General features: G+C 56.4%; 2 protein-coding genes across 2 annotated transcripts in view; one reads left to right on the plus strand and one right to left on the minus strand.

Moving 5' to 3' along the window:
- Baiap2l1 (BAR/IMD domain containing adaptor protein 2 like 1) overlaps positions 1–7,813 on the plus strand; it is an 86,900-nt gene extending 79,087 nt beyond the window's left edge. The window contains exons 13-14 of the mRNA XM_071605831.1: positions 5,594–5,631; positions 6,054–7,813. Of these exons, the coding sequence (XP_071461932.1) occupies positions 5,594–5,631; positions 6,054–6,129 (114 nt within the window). The 3' untranslated portion in view covers positions 6,130–7,813. The remainder of the gene's footprint in view (positions 1–5,593; positions 5,632–6,053) is intronic.
- Positions 7,814–7,941: 128 nt separating this feature from the next.
- Positions 7,942–16,588, minus strand: Bri3 (brain protein I3). The gene is made up of 3 exons (XM_027953234.2): positions 16,344–16,588; positions 15,962–16,064; positions 7,942–8,329 (listed from the first exon to the last, which is right to left on the minus strand). The coding sequence occupies exons 1-3, from the start codon at positions 16,483–16,485 to the stop codon at positions 8,197–8,199; spliced, it is 378 nt and encodes a 125-aa protein (XP_027809035.1). The 5' UTR covers positions 16,486–16,588; the 3' UTR covers positions 7,942–8,196.
- Between the last annotated feature and the right edge of the window lie 806 nt (positions 16,589–17,394).

Raw genomic sequence — 17,394 nt, forward strand, 5'->3', positions numbered from 1 at the left:
AGAGAGAGAGACAGATAGACGGACAGCTTTCCTAACTTCCACCTGTCTGCACCAGCCACACAGCGGAGCCGGGGCCCCAGCTGAGCTGCCCTGTGGTCAGCCAGGCCCCTGACACCCAGGGGTGAAATGCAGAAAGGGGAAGCACAGAAACATGACAGGCAGTTCTGAGGTCCCACAGCTCGTTGGGAAATAAGCTGCGAACAGGCATCAGCCTTTCACATCAGAACATGCTCACTGATGGACACCTGCCACTCTCACCTGTGGCTAGTCACTGAGGTTCTGAGGAGTTGCTTTGCCGTTCCTCTGACCTAGAGGATAGTGGAAAATACCAAGTAGGGAAAGTCACAAGAAAACAGTAATTGGCTTTTAAAAATCAAAGGGCCACCCAGCTGTGCTGCTTGAGGACATCCACTTTTCCTTCTCTCTGAAACACGAGGAAGAGGGCAGCAACCCCCAAGTAGGTAGTGCCTCACAGGTGCACGCACGGTTAAATGGTCGCCTTACGTTCCTATCACAGAATTGACGTTTTTAAAGTAGTATTTCAAGATCTCATGTTTTTCTTTTCTTTTTTTCTTTTTTGGTACCAGAGATTGAACTCAGGGCCACTCAATCACTGAGCCACATCCCCAGCCCTATTTTGTATTTTATTTAGAGACCAGTCTCCCTGAATTGCTTAGCGCCTTGAAGTTGCTGAGGCTGACTTTGAACTCGCGACCCTCCTGCCTCGGCCTCCCAAGCCACTGGGATGACAGGCTGTGCCACCACGCCCAGATGAAAAGAAGGGAAATTACCCCCGGCATATGTGGCCTCTCCTAACGTCGTTTTTCAACTGGATGGGCCACTACATATTCTTTGCTGCCAAGTGGTTCAAACCAGGAGTCCTAGGGCCACAGCCCTGGGAGGCCAGGGACTCTGACTCCAGGCAGGAGTGGCCGCTTGCCACAGGCCTCCTGGTGTTGGCCGCCTCTCCCGGAGCAACAGGAAGTGCTGTGTCTAGTACTCTGTGTGGCCGGGGAGAGCTGCAGTAGGTGACACTGGAGAATTTAGGCATCAGGCGGAAATGTTCTGGAACTGTCCTGCTCAGTGCAGCAGCTGAGCAGCCTTAAACAGTGCAGGGCACTTAGGAAGTTGGATTGACTGTTTTGTCCATATATGGCCAGTGGCCACCCTGCCAGACAGCCAGGTTCCAATCGCACAAACTACAGCAGTGTTCAAGATTGACCCACAGTGGGACGCTCTGTGGGACGCTTAAGATGGCAGCCCGCCATGCCTGGCAGCCATGGGGACCCAGTCAAGTTCTGACACCCAAATGGTTTAACTTTCTTTCCTTAACAAAATATTTAAGCCAGTTGTTGACATGGGGAACTAGGTGCTGCTCAGGCCAGACTCAGGGACCCATGAGAGCTGGCAAAGCCACCTCTGTGCTTAAACAGGGTTTCCCGGGCCCCCGTCTTCAGCTGTGGTCACTCGCACACAAAGGTTTGGTGTTTCTAACATCAGCGTTCTTGGGCTTAAGGACACCCACACATGATACTGGCGCCCTTCTGCCCCGTGATGTCGCCTCTGAAAAGATCTCAGAAAAGCTGAGAAGGGCTTCACCCCAAGTGGCTCAGGGGAGCGGCCATGTGGACCAAGCTCAGGGCTCAGCGTGGGCCATTGTTCCCTAAGTCACCTGAGAGACATCCTTGCAAACATGATTAAAAGCTCGGCTGTCTCAAGCCCAGAGCCACATTTCAAAGTGCACGTTTGCCATGGCGGAGCCCCTGGTGCAGGCCGGGGGGTGCTTTGGTTGGCCCCCCACTGGGCACCTTGATTCAGAAAAGGTCCCAGGACTCGGAGCCATTGGCTTCTCCCTGTTTGGCCTCAGTGTTCCCATTTTAAGAATAAAGGGTTGAACTAGATCAGAGGGAGCTGGGAGACAGTGGCAGCCCTAGGGGACGGCATGAATTGCCAGTGCTGAGGACAAGTGTTGGAGGCCTTGTGGCAAGTGACTGGCCTCCAACTGCTTAGGAAGGAAGTGTTGTTCTGTTTCACTGAGTGGACGTCCTGAGGCCAGCGTCCTCGCCGTCCCATCACCGCCTGGCCTGCCACAGTGAGGCCCACTCACTGTCCTCGGCTGGACCTGGCTCACCCTGGCTGGGCCTCAAGGCTCCTCTGTGCCGGGGAAGGAACTGTTCTGGTGGTCTGAGGTGACAGGGACCTTCCTGTAAGCGGGGATCAAGTGATCCCCTCAAGGCACATAGGCCTGTGGTAGACACCCCCACAAAAACCTGTACAGGAGGGAAGGGTGAAGTAAAGTGGACAGCAGCTGCTCGGTCAGCAGTGTCCCGTGCAAGGCGTTGGGGATTTCTGGGTTCTCCTGTCCTGCCCTGCGGCCCCCACCTGTTGGTTCTCTGGTTCTCCAGTTTCAAAGCCGTCACTGCCCTTACCCTTCCACTCTCCTGATGGCCTACTGTGGGCACCTGGGTTCAGCCTGGATCACCTCCTGTCCTGTCCACTGTGCTCTGGGACAAGCACCATGCTGGCTGCCGAAGAGGACCGAGGAGGAAGTGCAGCAGGCCCACTGTGCCCCAGGGCCCCAGAGATGACTCGTTCTTAGGCCAGCTAGAAAAGGGGGCTGCACTGGGGAACACTCAGTCCTGGCTACCAAGGGCGTGTGCTGGCCGAGCTGGGCGGGGTGCTGGGAGATGGCGGTCCCTACTGAGGTCGCTGATACTCGGCACCAAAAGTACAGTCTCGGCACTCACTGGACTAGAAGAAATCCGGGCTCGTGGAGAGCTCCCCTGACCCAGCATCCCAGCAGTCACTGGGATCTTTGGTACTGGGGTTGAACCCAGGGGCCCTTTACCACTGAACCACATCCCCAGCTCTTTTTATTTTTTGAGACAGGGTCTCACTAAGTTGTTGAGGCTGGCTTTGAATCTGCAATCCTCCTGCCTCAGCCTTCTAGTGGTGTGCACTACCACACTCAGAAAAAACCCCAAGTGTTAAAGGGGAAATTGGTCTGAAAATGACTGACACAGGTGCACCTGGACTGACAGCACTGTAAACTGAGGACACGCCTCGCCTACAGACATCCCAGCTGAGTAGCAGCACAGGGCACACAGTGTCAGGTGTCCCCCCTGTGATTGTGGGGCTGACAGGAGCCACGGCTCGAGACCTTACCCAGGGCCACTAGAGACTGCGCCACACATATTGCTGGCCCAGGTGAAGATCCACAAAGTTCAAAGTACGGTTTCTACTGAACACACACTGCTTTCACACCAGCAGGAACGTGGAAATCAAGTCAAGACACTATATTCAGGGCTGCATCTAGGCTTGTTTTTTTAAAGTAAACATTTTATTAAAGAATACCACATACTGAAAAGTGCACAACACATTTCCACAAAGTGACTCTATATCCAGCAGCAGCTCAAGAAACAAGGTTCCCTGTCCCCAGGGCCCCACCACCACCCATGCACACCCCATGCAGTTCCCATCCCTCCCACAAGGCCAGAATCCCAGTGTCCTGGCACTGAGTGGCCTGCCGGGGACAGAATTGCCTGGGTGTGTTGAGCATGGGCTGTTAGCACCGGCTGCCCGCAGCACCTTGGTGGCCGTGTGCCCTGCTGGTCCATGCCAGTGCCGGGGTATGCCCAAGGAGACACAGGCACAGCACCAGGATCTGCCCCAACACCTGAGAGGTTCTGGTCTGTTTTCCCTCTTCCTCACGGCAGTCCTTGCCTCATGCCACGTTACTCTTGAAGATTTGCCAGGATTCCTTCAGGCAGCGTGGGTAAGCACCCAGACTGATGCCAGGGCTCATTAAAATACCAGTGAACTTGCTTTAAGATTCAGTTGGGCCTTGAGACTCCAAGCAAGCGCAGGCCTCTGCTGGAGCACAGCTACTGGTGGGGGCTCCCAGGTAGAGGAAGCTTCTGGCTCCGGTTCCAGTGGGCAGAGCGCCTGCGCCCCCAGGTGGCAGCACAGGGAGGGAACAGTGCTCTGCCCCAAGGCTAGAAAGTGCCTTCCAGTGAGAGGCAGGGCCCAGGGCTGGGCCTGCTGGTGTGAGCGGTGCTTGGCATGGTGTGAGGAGTGGCTCTGGCCAGACACAGTGCCCTTCTGACCTCTGGGTCTACAGGAAGCTCCCTTCCTGCACAGGGGCTGTCACCGCGGGCTTCCTGCTCCGGGCAGTGCGTCACTCCAGCGCTTTGAGAAGGCAATCAACAGGCACGGTGGGGCACACTTGTAATCCCAGCAACTCAGGAGGTGAAGGCAGGCTGATCCAAGTTCAAGGCCAGCCTCAGTTATTTACCAAGACCCTATCTCAAAAATAGTATTAAAAAGGGCTCAGAATGTGGCACAGTGTGAAGTATTCCTGGGTTCACTCCCCAGTACAAAAACCAACATATTAGGAATGACACCAGAAATGACCTACCGAGGCCTGTCGGGGAAGCCCGGCTCCCCTGGAGAAGTCACTTTTGCAGCCACTTCAAGGCCCTATTGGGATTTGCTCAGCAGGGCAGTGGCTGTGCTTCTGTGAGGAACAGCAGACGTTGCAGCTGCCCTGGCCTAGGGCTCTGAGGCTGTGGTCACACCCGGGACCCAGCCGTCTTGGGCCCAGCATTTGGAAGACACCTTCCAGCAGGAGCCTGGCCCTAGCCTTCACCCTCAAGGCTGGCACTGGGAAGTGAGAAGAGCATTCCAAGTCTCCATGTGCCAAGACAACCAGGAGCCTGGGAAGCTTTCTGGGGACTTCAAGGCAGTCGGGCCTGGCTCTCTTGGCCAGACGGCTTTTCGCTGCCCTCTGCTGGGTGTCCATGTGCAGCAGCAGCAATTTCTCCAGAGAACCGCAAGAACTAATGAGGGGGAAAGGTGCACACACACACACCTGGCCCCAGTCAGCACTGCACAGCAGTGCCCATGAGAACCTCAGCGGCCTCCCTGGGACTCCAGAGGCACAGCCCTGGAGGGGCAGTGGGAGGGCTCAGCGCTGCAGGGCTTGGGCAGTTCCTGGTGTTAACGTTTGCATTGGTGCCATCTTCTCTCCCTCCCGTTTTGGGACTTCCTGTCTGTAAGACCACTGGCCCCAGTAATCGGCCTCAGCCTCCCAGTCAGCAAGGTTCGGTTTTTACCTTCTACTTTTTCAGGTCTTCATTCAGTATTTAGTTCCCAAAAAAGCCCACCACCATCAGGACGGCTCTGCCAGAGCCGAGTCTGCCTCTCCCCTGAGCGGCGCTGGCCTGCACACAGGTGTTTCCTGGTGGCTCGGCTGCTCAGTTAATTTGCTCAGGACTGAGTGTCCGTGTTTAGGACATGGTCGTCCCAGGCTGGCCTGTGTGGGTGCCTCAGCCACACTCTTGAGGCAGCTGTTTGGTCCATGTTCTGACACTAGTGAGGGGCCCTCCTGGCCATAGGACATTGTCACATCTCACCCTTCTTCTTTCCAATGAATTCAGACACCGAGGTGATCTCACAGACAGACCACAGGGTGCTTTTAAAACAAGGAACCTTAAATAGTCCTTACGCTTTCCGGTTCTTTATCTGCAGGTCTTATTAAAAATGTCCCAATTTCATGAGCCTTTCATGAACTTCCTCTTTATCTTCCCTACAGAGTGATGCAAACGGGACCGCAAAGCCGCCCTTTCTCAGGTATGTGTGACTCCTGGAGCAGCTCTTCTGAGCTGGTGCTGCCCTTGCCTGGGGGAGTGGGCAGCGCCCCAGCCCAGGAGGCCCAGCCTGAGAGGGCCATCATCCCCGCCTGCTTTGCCCTTCCCGGCATCAGGCCTAGAGGGACTGAGCACTTGTGCCCTGTCCAGCTCCTGTTCCGGGTGGTTCCCACACGCAGCCCCCCTCCCAGCACAGGACCACAGAGGTGTAAAGCTTTGGAGTGTCCCCAGTGGGTCACATGGAAAGGACTGCAGACTTTCACAGAAACATCATTCGAGGCTTGTACACATGGGGAAGGTGGGGAGCGCCACAACCCAGAGCAAGAATAGGGTTAGCAACTCATTTTAAATGGAATTCCTGTCCTGGAACAGTTTGTCTATAGTTTCCCCCTCCCTCCTCTACAGTGGAGAAAATCCCTTTGCTACTGTGAAACTCCGACCAACAGTGACAAATGATCGATCAGCACCGATCATTCGATGAAGATGCCCATTCGATGAAGATGCCACAGATCCTCCTGGTCCCTCTGATGTCGAGTTCTCACCTGCACAACAATAGGTCTATACTGACAAGTGCTGGGACTGTCGTAGGCTTCACCCAAGGGGGCCTGATTTCCAATGTATCCTACTTGAGCAAATCAATGCATTTTCTCAATTTAGTTAGCATAGTTGGGTTTACACATTTCTGTCTTTAAGATAAGTGAATAATAGTTTAGTGACCAGCTCAATCATTTGAAGTATTTTTTCCTATTCTGTTTAAAAAAAAAAAAGCAAATTTGGTTCCAATCCTTACTACATCTTTAATATTCTGATTTTTAATAATAACTGCCAGAATAAGGGATAGTCTATGCTTTCATGGTTGGCTTCTGCACCTAAATGCGAATGAGACCATGGTTTTATTTTACAAAGCACGAGCTCTTAAATAGCATTATAACATTTATCTAAAGAAAATATTGTATAAAGTTTGCATCTTAGCATGCAAATCATAATTTTAAGCAATATAAATTATGAAAACATCATATTAAAGGTAATAATTTTTTTAACTTACAAATTTTGAACTTGTGGTTAAACAGAGAGAGCTCCCCAGAGATGGAGGACTCCTGGCCTCCCTCGGAGTTGCAAAGTGCAGACACAGCTCACCTGCCCTCTGCACAGCCACACTGGGCACTAATGAAACCGTCCATAAGAACTACTGAGTTCAGTGTTGGCGTCACAGCTGGATTCACAGTGGGCCACCCAGGTCGTCCTCACCGTGGGCTGGCGCAACATGTGACTCCAAGGGCCTTCTCCCTAAGCAGGGTGACCAAAGCTGCATCCACTTAACAAACCTCTTCCCAGGGGGCCTCCTGGAGGCCAAGTTCCTCTGCAGGTGGCACTTGTTCCAGCCCACCACTGTCAAGCACTCAGCTTCAGGCCTTCTAGGACCAAATTCTGGTCAGGTCTCTCTGCACACTGCCCCAGGCCAGGGGTTGTGGCTTGACCCTGCTCCGAAGGATCTGGGTCTGGTCAGTGAAGACTAGAGCGGGGCAGGAGGCGGCTTATAGTGGCTACTTTGATCTCAGCATATATAAATCATTGTTCTGTAAGTCAGAAGTTGGTCAAGGTCAGGTGGAGGTGAACCAGTGCATGTGAGACTCCCGGCTCCTTCCAGCTGGCAGAACAATTTCTCAGGCTCTCCTGGGAGACGCACAGGCACCCCCCAAGAAGGGCTGCTGCAGCATGACTAGTTAACACCCTCCCAGGACAAGGTCTGGGTTACATCATGAGCAGGTGTCACGTGACACTGTCTTTACGGTGCCCCAGCTTGGAAAGAAAGCAAATTTTTAAAATCTATTAAGTGGCCCACTGCTGCTCCCACCATTTCAGAAGCACAGGGTTAAGGGAGTCCACTGTCTTAGCAGCAGAGAACGAGTGAGGCCCATGGTTTGGAAATGGGGGGTCCACACCCTAGACTTCATAGCTCCCCATCTGGGAGTTTTCTTAAGCTTTGTGACTCTGGGGTAGTAAGGGACCCAGCCCCCAAGATCATTCATTAGTTGCAATGTGCAGCCCCTACAGCCTGGAACCAGGGCAGCTATTCCTTGCCCCGAGTCGGGAAGGTGCCCGAGGTGCGTGCTCTGTAATTGTTGGGGGTCTGGTGTTTAATGTTGAATAAAGAGTCTGAAATACCCGTTCCTGCGCCATCATCAGTGCCAATGAGAAGACGGCCACTCATGGGCTCTGCATGTGTAGTTTCCCTCAAGGAGACTTCCCATGGGCGGCAAGCGCAACGCCAAACACGCAGGACCCGCTGAACAATGGTATGAATCATTTATTTAAAACAGTATTTCTCACCTTTCTCAAATCGAAGACTGCAAAAAATAAAAGCAGTGCTTTCTTGAGTTGTCATTAACCTTGGGAGCAGCCTTCCACATTCTGCCAAGCTGGCACATGCCAATCTATCCCACCTCACTTTACAAAACAGTCCTGAAGCTTAATCAAATAAAACTATTATACACGACATTTACATTAGAAAAGAGCTGGATGTAGGAAAGCCAGGTGTGTTGTTCCCTTAGGTAAAGGTTGCTCCACAGTTGGGACATCTTCGCTTCTTCAAGGCAAAACAGCAGATGAACCCAAAGGGAAACAAGATGATGGCCAGGAAGATGCCCAGGAAGGTGAAGCAGTCCTCCAGGACCCCGACTCTGTGGAGAGAGGGGGCGGGCGGTTAGGACCCCAGCCCTCCCTGCCTGGGCTGCACACAGGGCAGCTGGAACCCACAGCAGAGCTGCCTGGAAAGGTGGCCCGTCCCCAGGGTCCCCCAGCAGCAGCCTCAGCTGAGGGCACAGAGCAGCTGCTCGAGACAGGGCTGCTGACACCAGCTTCACGGCCACACCCTGGCATCTTTTATACCCCCTAAAGGGCAACTGTCCCTAAAAAGTGATGAAGTCTACCTACAGTGTGCATGGCGGAGGGTACCAAGACACTGGGGACACCGCCCTGGTCCTATGCCAATGAGCACAAGTTCATTGACCTGAGTCTTCCCACAGTCCTGGCAGGTGGGAAACAGGCTTATGCTCAGCACTTGGGTCTCCCTCTAGAAAGTGCTGGACCCAGGGCTGAAGTGATAAGTGTCACTAGCACTCCCCTCCAGGCCTCAGAGGTGCTGCCCCCTATCCCAGGACTGTGGCCCCGAACTCAAGCACTGACCTGGGTCACAAGAAACTACAGAAAGGACAGAAGGACTGGGGTTGGAGAGGGGGGGAGCAGGGACCTGCTGGCAAGGGTTGCTTTCCTTTGTAAAGCTGAGGGGAAAAATGTCACCATGGCCCTAGAGGATCCCACTCCCTACCCCTATCCTAGCTCCTCTTCTAGCTGCCCACCCTCCACACACACACACACACCCACCCCTGCCCACAGTGGCCTGGAAGCAACCGTAGTTCTCCTGCCCCCTGGCGGAAAGGAGGAAGGGCACAGCTTCAACCAAGGTGTGAAGGTGGCAGAACTGAGGGCTCTCACCAACTCAGGCCACAGCAGCAGCCAAGAGAGGCAGGGACCCAGGGACCAGTACCTGCTTCTCTGGGGCACATGAAAAAACAAACTGGAATATCCCAAAAGTCTGTTTTTTTGCTTAAAAAAGATGTCAAACTCAGTGCCCACCTCCCTCCAACCCACACAAGGGGCATGAACAGTGAGTCCCAAGAGCACTTTCCACCACACCTGGCTCCGGGTGGCTCTGCAGAGAAGGGAAGGTAGGACTCTGGTCTCTCCCCTCCAGGGGGTTCCAGCGTCCACTGGCTCACAGGCTGAGTGCCCTGGGTCAAGACTCCTGGGGAGCTGGGCCTAGTGGCACACACCTGTCTGTAATCCCAGAAGCTCAGGAGGCTGAGGCAGGAGGTTTGCAACTTCAAAACCAGTCTCAGCAACTTAGCAAGACCCTAAAAATTTAGTGAGACCCTGTCTCTAAATACATAAAAATGGCTCAGAATATGTCTCAGTGGTTAAGCGCCCCTGGGTCAATCCCCCCAAAAACAGACTCCTGGGGACCTCTGTTCCAGCTCTGCTTCCCTGACTCCCAAGAGCTGGCCCTTTCTGCATCAAGATGGTGGGCCAGGCTGGAGCACGGAGAAGCCCTGCTCTGAGGCCACACAAATCAGGTCTGAGTTGATGATGGCAAAGTTACCACTGGTATGACTCCTCTGTGTAACACAAGGTCATTAGGTCACCACACTTGGGCCTACCCTTGGTCCCCTGCCTCCAGTCCAAGGAGGGTACCCACGCCCAGTGTGCTACACACAGCATGCCCCGACCTAGGGCCCTGGCTAACCAGGGGTTGGGCAGGGCAACCCAGATGAATAGCATCTGAGGCCATGCTGGTGTCCTCAGCCACCAGCTGCCCCCGACACAGATGGATGGGACAGGGCCCGGGGCTTAGGACCTCTACCCTGGCTGAGGGGGGCCAGGTGGCTCCAGACCACTGGGAGCTTCTGGCTGCGCGGCCCTCCCCACCCCGTTCTTCCCACACCTGCAGGTGAAACCCTGGGGACACTGGTTTGCATGTTTCAATTAGAAAATGTCCCATGAAAAAAGCAGAGGGCAGGAGAGAGCCAGGTGAGTCAACTTCCAAAGAAGCCAGTCCCTCTGAAGGGGTCCCAGGGAGCCAGGTCCAGCCCCTCTCCAGGCTGTGAGGAAACCAGGAGCCTGTGGGGACCACCGAGACCTAAAGACAGTGACCAGCTGAGTGCCTGCCGGGCTTGTTCCCATAAGGATCAAAAAGGCAGAGCGAGGAGAGCGTTAGACTCTGCTCACGGGCTGCGGAGGAGCTGCACCCAGGAGGGCAGCAGGTGGCACAGGGCATCCTGGCTGCAGGCGTGAGGGGCTGGGGTGGGCTCCTAGTATTGGCCTGCGTCTCATCCCCACAGACCATCCCAACTGCAGCCTGCTGCTGTCCTCGAGGTTCAGCACTCAAGGGCACAGCCCCACCCAACATCCTGATTCTCTCTCCAGACTCCAAAGCCTTGGCCACATCACAGAAGCTGGAGGGAGCCCAGGAAAGGTGGTCACTCCCGGGCTCTCCCTGCCACCAACTCACAGTACCACCTGATGCTACGATTCCCACCAGTGGCCAGGCGAGCTTTCTGGGCCCAGCTCAAAACCCAGCACCTCATTTTCTCAGTCCCTGGAGGGGCACTTAGAACTTACAAAGTAACAGAATTCCCACACTCCCGCTGCCCAGACCTGCCTGTTCCATCTACCTTCATCCCATTGCCAGAGAGGGCCAAGGCTACCTGCGCTCTGGGAAGAGTGAGGATGCACCCCTCAGGCCCACCCATGTGGGATTATCACCCACAAGACTCAGGTATCTACCAGCAAAGAGTCTGTAACCCAGGACCCAAGAATGCTCGTCCCCTGACAACCTGCACCCATGGTCTGACCTGGCTTCAATGGGCCCAAGGGATGGAGAGGACACCAGCCCACAGCCTGCTTCAGAAAGCTGCTGCCCTGAGCCTGGGCTCAACCTGAGGCCCCCACGCCCTCCACCCCAAGATGCCACTCGCTTACCTGCAACCCCAAATGCCAAAAAGCTGGGAAAGTGCAACTTTCCCCAAGTTTATAGCAAACTCACTGGAAGCGACATGACCTGAGCTCCTGTGTGGCTATTCAGAGTTTTAATTTCTCCTACTTAATGTAAGATTCTCATCTTGCCATAGAAATATTAATGTTTTAACTACAGTACTGCCCCAAACCTCAAAAAGTGTTGGCATGGTTTAGATTTTTAAAACCCAACAACTTCTGATTTAAAAAGCATGACCCAGCTTCGGCACACAAGACCGCCTGTGTGGAGACCAGCCTCTCCTGCCAGCCTGGCCCTGGTGGCCTCGCGCTCTGTCTCTCCAGACCCAAAGGCAGCCCCACGCTGCCGGAGCAAGTTTCAACTCCCTCAACTGGCTCAGAGTCCAAACCCGCAGTCCTTCCAGCTGCACTGGCAGGTCCCTCCCCCGTCCTTGCACACAGGTCACGTGGGGGTCGGAGGATTATGGAAGCTGGAGACACTAGGGAACTGACTAACACTGAGAACGCTGCTTTACCCCCACTTGAGCCTCTCAGAACAAGTGGCCACTAGAACCTGCTGATGTCAGCCGGAGCTGGGCCCTGGGGGGTTCCAGATGAACTCCGCCTCACCAGGACAGAAATGGGCAGAAGACACTGGAAAGAGCAAGCTCTGAGCTGCCCAAGGACAGGTACCCAGTCAGAATTGTCCCTACCCCTCACATGTCCTCACATCACAGAACTCCATAGGTGTCATCACCACCCCACCTGACAAGCCAACCCGGAGCCACCTGCAAGGCCACATAGCTGGGAGTGCGGTGACAGGAAATGCAGATGGGCTCCCCAGTCATGGTCCTGCCCAAAATGCCCCAGCCAGCACAGGGCACTCAGGAGCCTTCCCAGTTCATCCCCAGTCATTTTCTCCTAAGCTCAAGGCACAATCCAGCCCCAAAAGCAACCCAGCTCACTCGCCCCTGAAGGACAGCCTCAAGAAAAAGAACACGTAAGCCCACCACAGTGGTGCACCCCAGTAATCCCAGCGGCTCAGAGACTGGGGCAGAAGGATCGCAAGTTCAAAGCCAGCCCCAGCAATTTAGCCAGGCCCTAAGCAACTTAGCAAGGCTCCATCTTAAAGTAAAAAATTTAAAAAAGGCCTGGGGATGTGGCTCAGTGGTTAAGCACCCCTGGGTTCAATCCCTGATACCAAAAAAAGAAAAAAGAAAAGGAACACAGAGGGCTTCTTCCCTGGGCCACAAACCTGCAGCCAAGGCTCAGGACCAACCTGCCTCTGGCTGTCCCAAGGTCTCCAACCTGAAGGCCCCCTGAGCATTAGGTTCACTAGGACCTGCAGGCCACGCAGGGCAGTTCTCACCAAGCCCAGCTGCCAGGCCCAGCCTCGGGCCTCCCCAGTGGAAGAAAGCAGACCTGGGCAGGGCAGCATCCAGCGGGCTTCCCAGAACACCAGTCTGTCCCACCAGCCACCACCTCAAGGTGCCCACACTACCACGGCTGGGGGACTTGGACCGAGCAGAGACTAGGCAGCCAGGGAGGCAGCCCAGGCATCCTGTCATCAGGCACCTTGGCCAGCATGCAGGCCAGGGCACAAGCTCCTGCCATTATGCACAGTGCCCCCACCTCAGGCCAGGACCACCCGAGGCCAGGGACAGCCCCTACCACAGCTCAGGCTGTCACCTCCCTGACCAGTTCCCCACCACAGGCCCTTGGCCACCCACCATCACCTGATGCCCAAGGCTCGGCCACTCCTTTTCCCCTCCAGACTCCATAGTCAACCAGAAGAAAGACTGTCTCTGCCCCCAAGGGCTCCACACGGACCACCCAGTGCCACATCCAGGGCCTGTGGGCAGCGTCTGACCAGGGTACCTGTACTTTCTCTTGGCTTCCAGGACCCCACTTCTGTGAATTTCCTCCTGCCTCCCTGGTCACCCCCAAAGCCAAATACTGAATGGCAAAGACTCAACCGGTGCTCCTGGGCAGCTTCACACACGTTCTGCCTGCAGCCTGTGCTCCCAGGGTACCTGGGCCAGCACACGGTGGCCCAAAGAGGCTGCAGAGACCCACAGTGCTGCCATCCTGCCCTATATCTAGGGACAGCCTAGGGCAGGGGAGAACCGAGCTTCAGAGGCCTAGCACCAGCATGGACACCCCTGGCCAAGGCAGTTTCAGCAGGCCTCGGCAGGGCAGGGTACAGGAGGTGGCTTGGAGGAAGCAGGCACAAGACTCACTCAGCTGCTGGGGGTGAAGAAAACACTGCTTGTACACGGCTAAAAAGGGAAAATGGAGTCAGGCTGCTCAACAGCGGCTCAGACAGGATGGCAAAGTGACAAGCGACATAGGCCTCTTATGCCAAGCCTCGCTCAGAGGGAATCACAGACGTGTGACTTGGGCAAATTCCTGCCAAGCCACCAGGGAGGGCAGGGACAGAGCCTGGCAGGCCTGATGTGGAAAGAGAGGAAGTGTGGTCACATGAGAAGTATCCTGTCTCGGTCCTAAGATGCCAGACAGGGGCAGACTCGACTCTTTGGGGAGGAACATCTCTGTTCTCTGTCCCTATGCACAAGTGGCCCTAGATCACACACCCTCTCCCCAAATCAAGAGGCTGCCTTCTCCCAGGCTGGCCATGTGGCTACCCACTCCCCTGTTCACCTAGGATTCCTGCCTGAGAGCAGGGGGCCCCTCACCCAGTGAGGCTGCTGCCACCGTGGCAAGAATAGCCTTGGATACCATCAGCAGTAAGGACAGCACGTCTCCAGGTGTACAGGCTCCAAGGGTGCAAAGGGCCTTTACTGTCAGACATCAGGCATGCTCAGCCCCGACAGAAGGGCCCAGGAGGATCAAGGAGCGCTCTGGTTCCAACTTTAGGGATCTGGTACCCATAACCTTATCCTCGGAGCATAGAGGAAACCACCAGCTCCCATGAAGGAAGCCCCCCTCCAGACCTTCCCCAGAGTGCACAGCCAGTGTTCCAGACCTGCAAAAGCCACAGCCTCCAAAATGACACAAGTCACCTCCTAGAGAAAGGGAAATACCAGGGAAAGTGCTCCCCATGCCAGGAGCTGACTAGGCACCCCACATTCCTGGGAACTTCATGGCCACCCTGCCATGCGCTAGCCTCCCCTCCAAGTTCAGGGGCTCGAGCCAGAGAAGCCTCCAAACCATCTCATCAAACACCAACATATCCCAGGATTGGGAAGCGACCAGCTGCATTGGGCCCTTTGTTCCAGGGACCTTCCTGCTTCTCCCTCTTGTCAACCAGCCTAAAAACCTCACCTCAGATCACTTGATGTCTGCTCTCTGCAAAAAAAAAAAAAAAAAAGGCGGGGGGGGGGGGGGGGGCGGGGGGGCGGGGCTTGGAATCCAGGAGTTAGTTGACTGAGTGGGGACAGAGGGCCTTGCACACAGCAGCACTCTGAGCACCCAAGATGAACCTCAAAGCCAGAGATTCTCCTTCTCCCACCAATTATCCAGAGGAATTTCCCAATGACTTTCTGTACAGGGGACCAAGTCCTGACCTCCTCACTCATTGGCACAAGGCCCAGCTCCCAAGCCATGCCCCCTCTTCTCCACCAAGCCCACCCCATGTGCTTCAAAACCAATCACTGGCATCCCCAGGTGCAGCACCTGCAGACAGCTGCACTGGGAGACAGCCAGTCCCCTCGATCCCACTTCTCCCAAGGCCCATGTGTCAGCGGGAAAATGACCACCAGGGTGTCAGAACGCACACACCCAGCTTGGGTTTGTACTGGGGTTCCTGGGTGGGCAGACAGCCTCCCAAGGCTCTCGCTGGCCCACAGCCCCCTTTACCAGGCACATGGTCAGCTCCCAGGTTCCAGTGTCTCTCCCCTCAACCCACAATGCCCTCCTCATTGCACAGTTGCCCCCAGGGCTGTGAAATCATTAACTTCCCTATGGCTGGCTCCACACTGGGCCTTACCAAGACACTTTTGAAAAAAAAAAAAAAAAACAGGGTTTCTTAATTCCATCTCAGAGACTTCAACTTCCTCCTCTCAGAGGCAGGCTGAAACCTTGCTCCCCAACTCTGCCCCAACTTCCTGAACTGAGTACTCCCAAATGCCAAGGGTAGGGATCAAGTCTTATTTGCATTTGAATCCTCAAAACCTGCACACACACACACACACACACACACACACACATGCACGCACATGCGCCCACGCACACAGCCCAGCTGTACCTCAGACCCTATAAAAAGTCCTTAGAAAGTTTCTGTCAGGCTTCAGGTTTGAGGATATGAGAAAAACCACTCCTGCGCGGAACAAAGAACCACGGATTTCCTCCCAGACTAGCCAGTGGCCAAGAGTTGTTAAGCCCCGCTCCGGGGCTCTGCATTCACTGACCCTCACAGCTGTGGCTCCCCTGGTCACTTGGACCCCCATCTCCCTAAACATAAAGGCCAACTGACTCAAGTCGTGGCAAAACGAATCAGCCTTCTTAAAGAATCAACTGCACTGCAAACTTTCTAAAAAACCCGTTGCAGGTCCAACACCAGCGAGGAAAAGCTATCAGTCCCATTTTGCATGCCACTCATTCGGAGGTACAATGCCCCCCAAAAGCACACGACTCCCCAGCAAAGGGAGCCCACGCCCTTTGCCCTCTTGCACGCCATGGGCCAGCGATTCCACCTCTCCCACACTGCAGTCAGGCGGTCCAGCGGCCTCTCCCAAAGCAGGGCTCACCCCAGCTCGCCGCCCCCCGCTGCCTCTGCAAGGTCCCGGCACGTGAGATCTCAGCCTCCCGGGGCCAGGACTTACCTGCAGACCGGGCAGCCTCCGACCACGACGATGGAGTTGGCAGGGTACCGGGTGACCGTTCGACTCTGGATGTTGTAGACCCGGGGGTGGTGGGTGGGGATCCCTGTGGGCGGGGGTGCACATCAGAGGGGGTGGCCCGACTCCGTCCTCCCCCCGACCGACCCCTGGTCCTGGCCCGCCTGGCCAGGCCGCTGCCCCGAGCGCCGGCCCCTGGAGGGAGGGCTCCCCCGGCCAGCCGCGCCTCGCGGACCCCACGTTGCCGGCCAGGGGCAGGCTCCGGGAGGGGCGCGCCGCGGAGCCGCTCGGGGCAGCCCGGCCCCGCGGCCCGCCCGGAGGCTGCCCGGCTGCGGGATGCGCCCCGCCGCCGCGCCCGCGGGCCCACCTGTGACGAGGTAGGGGTAGGGCGGCGGCGGGGGCGCGGCGGGGATGGCGCCGTAGCCGTGCGGGCCGCACGCGAAGTCGCCCTGGCCGGCCTCCAGGCTGTAGGCGGGCGGTCGCTCCTGCAGCAGCGGCTTGTGGTCCATGGCGGCCCGGCCCGCGCCCGCCCGCTCTGGCGCGGTCGGCTCGCTCGGCCCAGCGGGGACGCGGCGGGGACGGCGGCCCGCGGCTCGGCCCTGGGAGGCGCCGGGCGGGCGGGGCGGGCGGGCGCGGGCTTCCCGGCCCTCCCGCCGGTCACAAGACCCGGTCACGTGGGCTGCGCGGCGGGCGGGGCCGCCGGCGTCTTAAAGGGGCCGCGGCTGCCCGCGGGTTAGCGCCTAGCTCCGATCTCCTCGGCGGACCAGGGGCTTCCCCGCCCGAGGAGATCCCGCAGCGGCCCCAGATGCCCCTTGGAGTCTTGATTTTTACGGCCCGCGGAGAGCCCTGGCCTGCCGAGGCGACCTCCTATGAGTGACCACCCACGGAGTGGGGGCGAGGCCCCAGACGGTCCCCGGGTGTGCCCGCCACCCACAGAGCCAGGGCTGCAGGGCACCGAGGACTGGCTCCCGCGGGAACGCCCGCTCCGCGCTTGGCTGCTCAGCTGAGGCGCATTCCTCCCTCTGCTTTTTTTGACAAATTAGGTCGTAGCCAGGGTTGGTGGCACTTATTACAATAATTCCGCCATCTCGGGCAAACCCTAACTACCGGGCACCTGCTGTGCGTCCTCAGGTTTCCCACTTAACTACCCTGCGAGTTGCCTGTAGTGGCCCCGAGGTTACGACGCGGGACTGAGACTCGCGAGGGCGCGGGGGAGCAGTGGCTCCACCCGGGCCCCAACCCGCTCCCGGCTGGCTGCTGTTAGGCCCCTCGCTGAAGCGCTCCCACATCTGAAGCTTAATGGGTTTGGTGTGAAGACTATTGCAAAATTGGAACTCTTAGGATCACTTCCTGCCGCTTTGCAAGGGCTGACTCCGTAGCACTTCCCGTTTTCCGTGCTTTTATATGTAACCTGCATT

This window comes from Marmota flaviventris, chromosome 19 (assembly GCF_047511675.1).
Source record: "Marmota flaviventris isolate mMarFla1 chromosome 19, mMarFla1.hap1, whole genome shotgun sequence".
In the NCBI taxonomy this organism is placed as follows: Eukaryota; Metazoa; Chordata; class Mammalia; order Rodentia; family Sciuridae; genus Marmota; species Marmota flaviventris.

Coding starts and splice junctions, on each gene's coding strand:
- Bri3 (XM_027953234.2), bottom strand. CDS start 16,485: ATGGACCACAAGCCGCTGCTGCAGGAGCGACCGCCCGCCTACAGCCTG. Junction 16,065..16,343: donor CTACCCCTACCTCGTCACAG/GTGGGCCCGCGG, acceptor CCCCGCCCACAG/GGATCCCCACCCACCACCCC. Junction 8,330..15,961: donor GGAGGCTGCCCGGTCTGCAG/GTAAGTCCTGGC, acceptor CTCTCTCCACAG/AGTCGGGGTCCTGGAGGACT.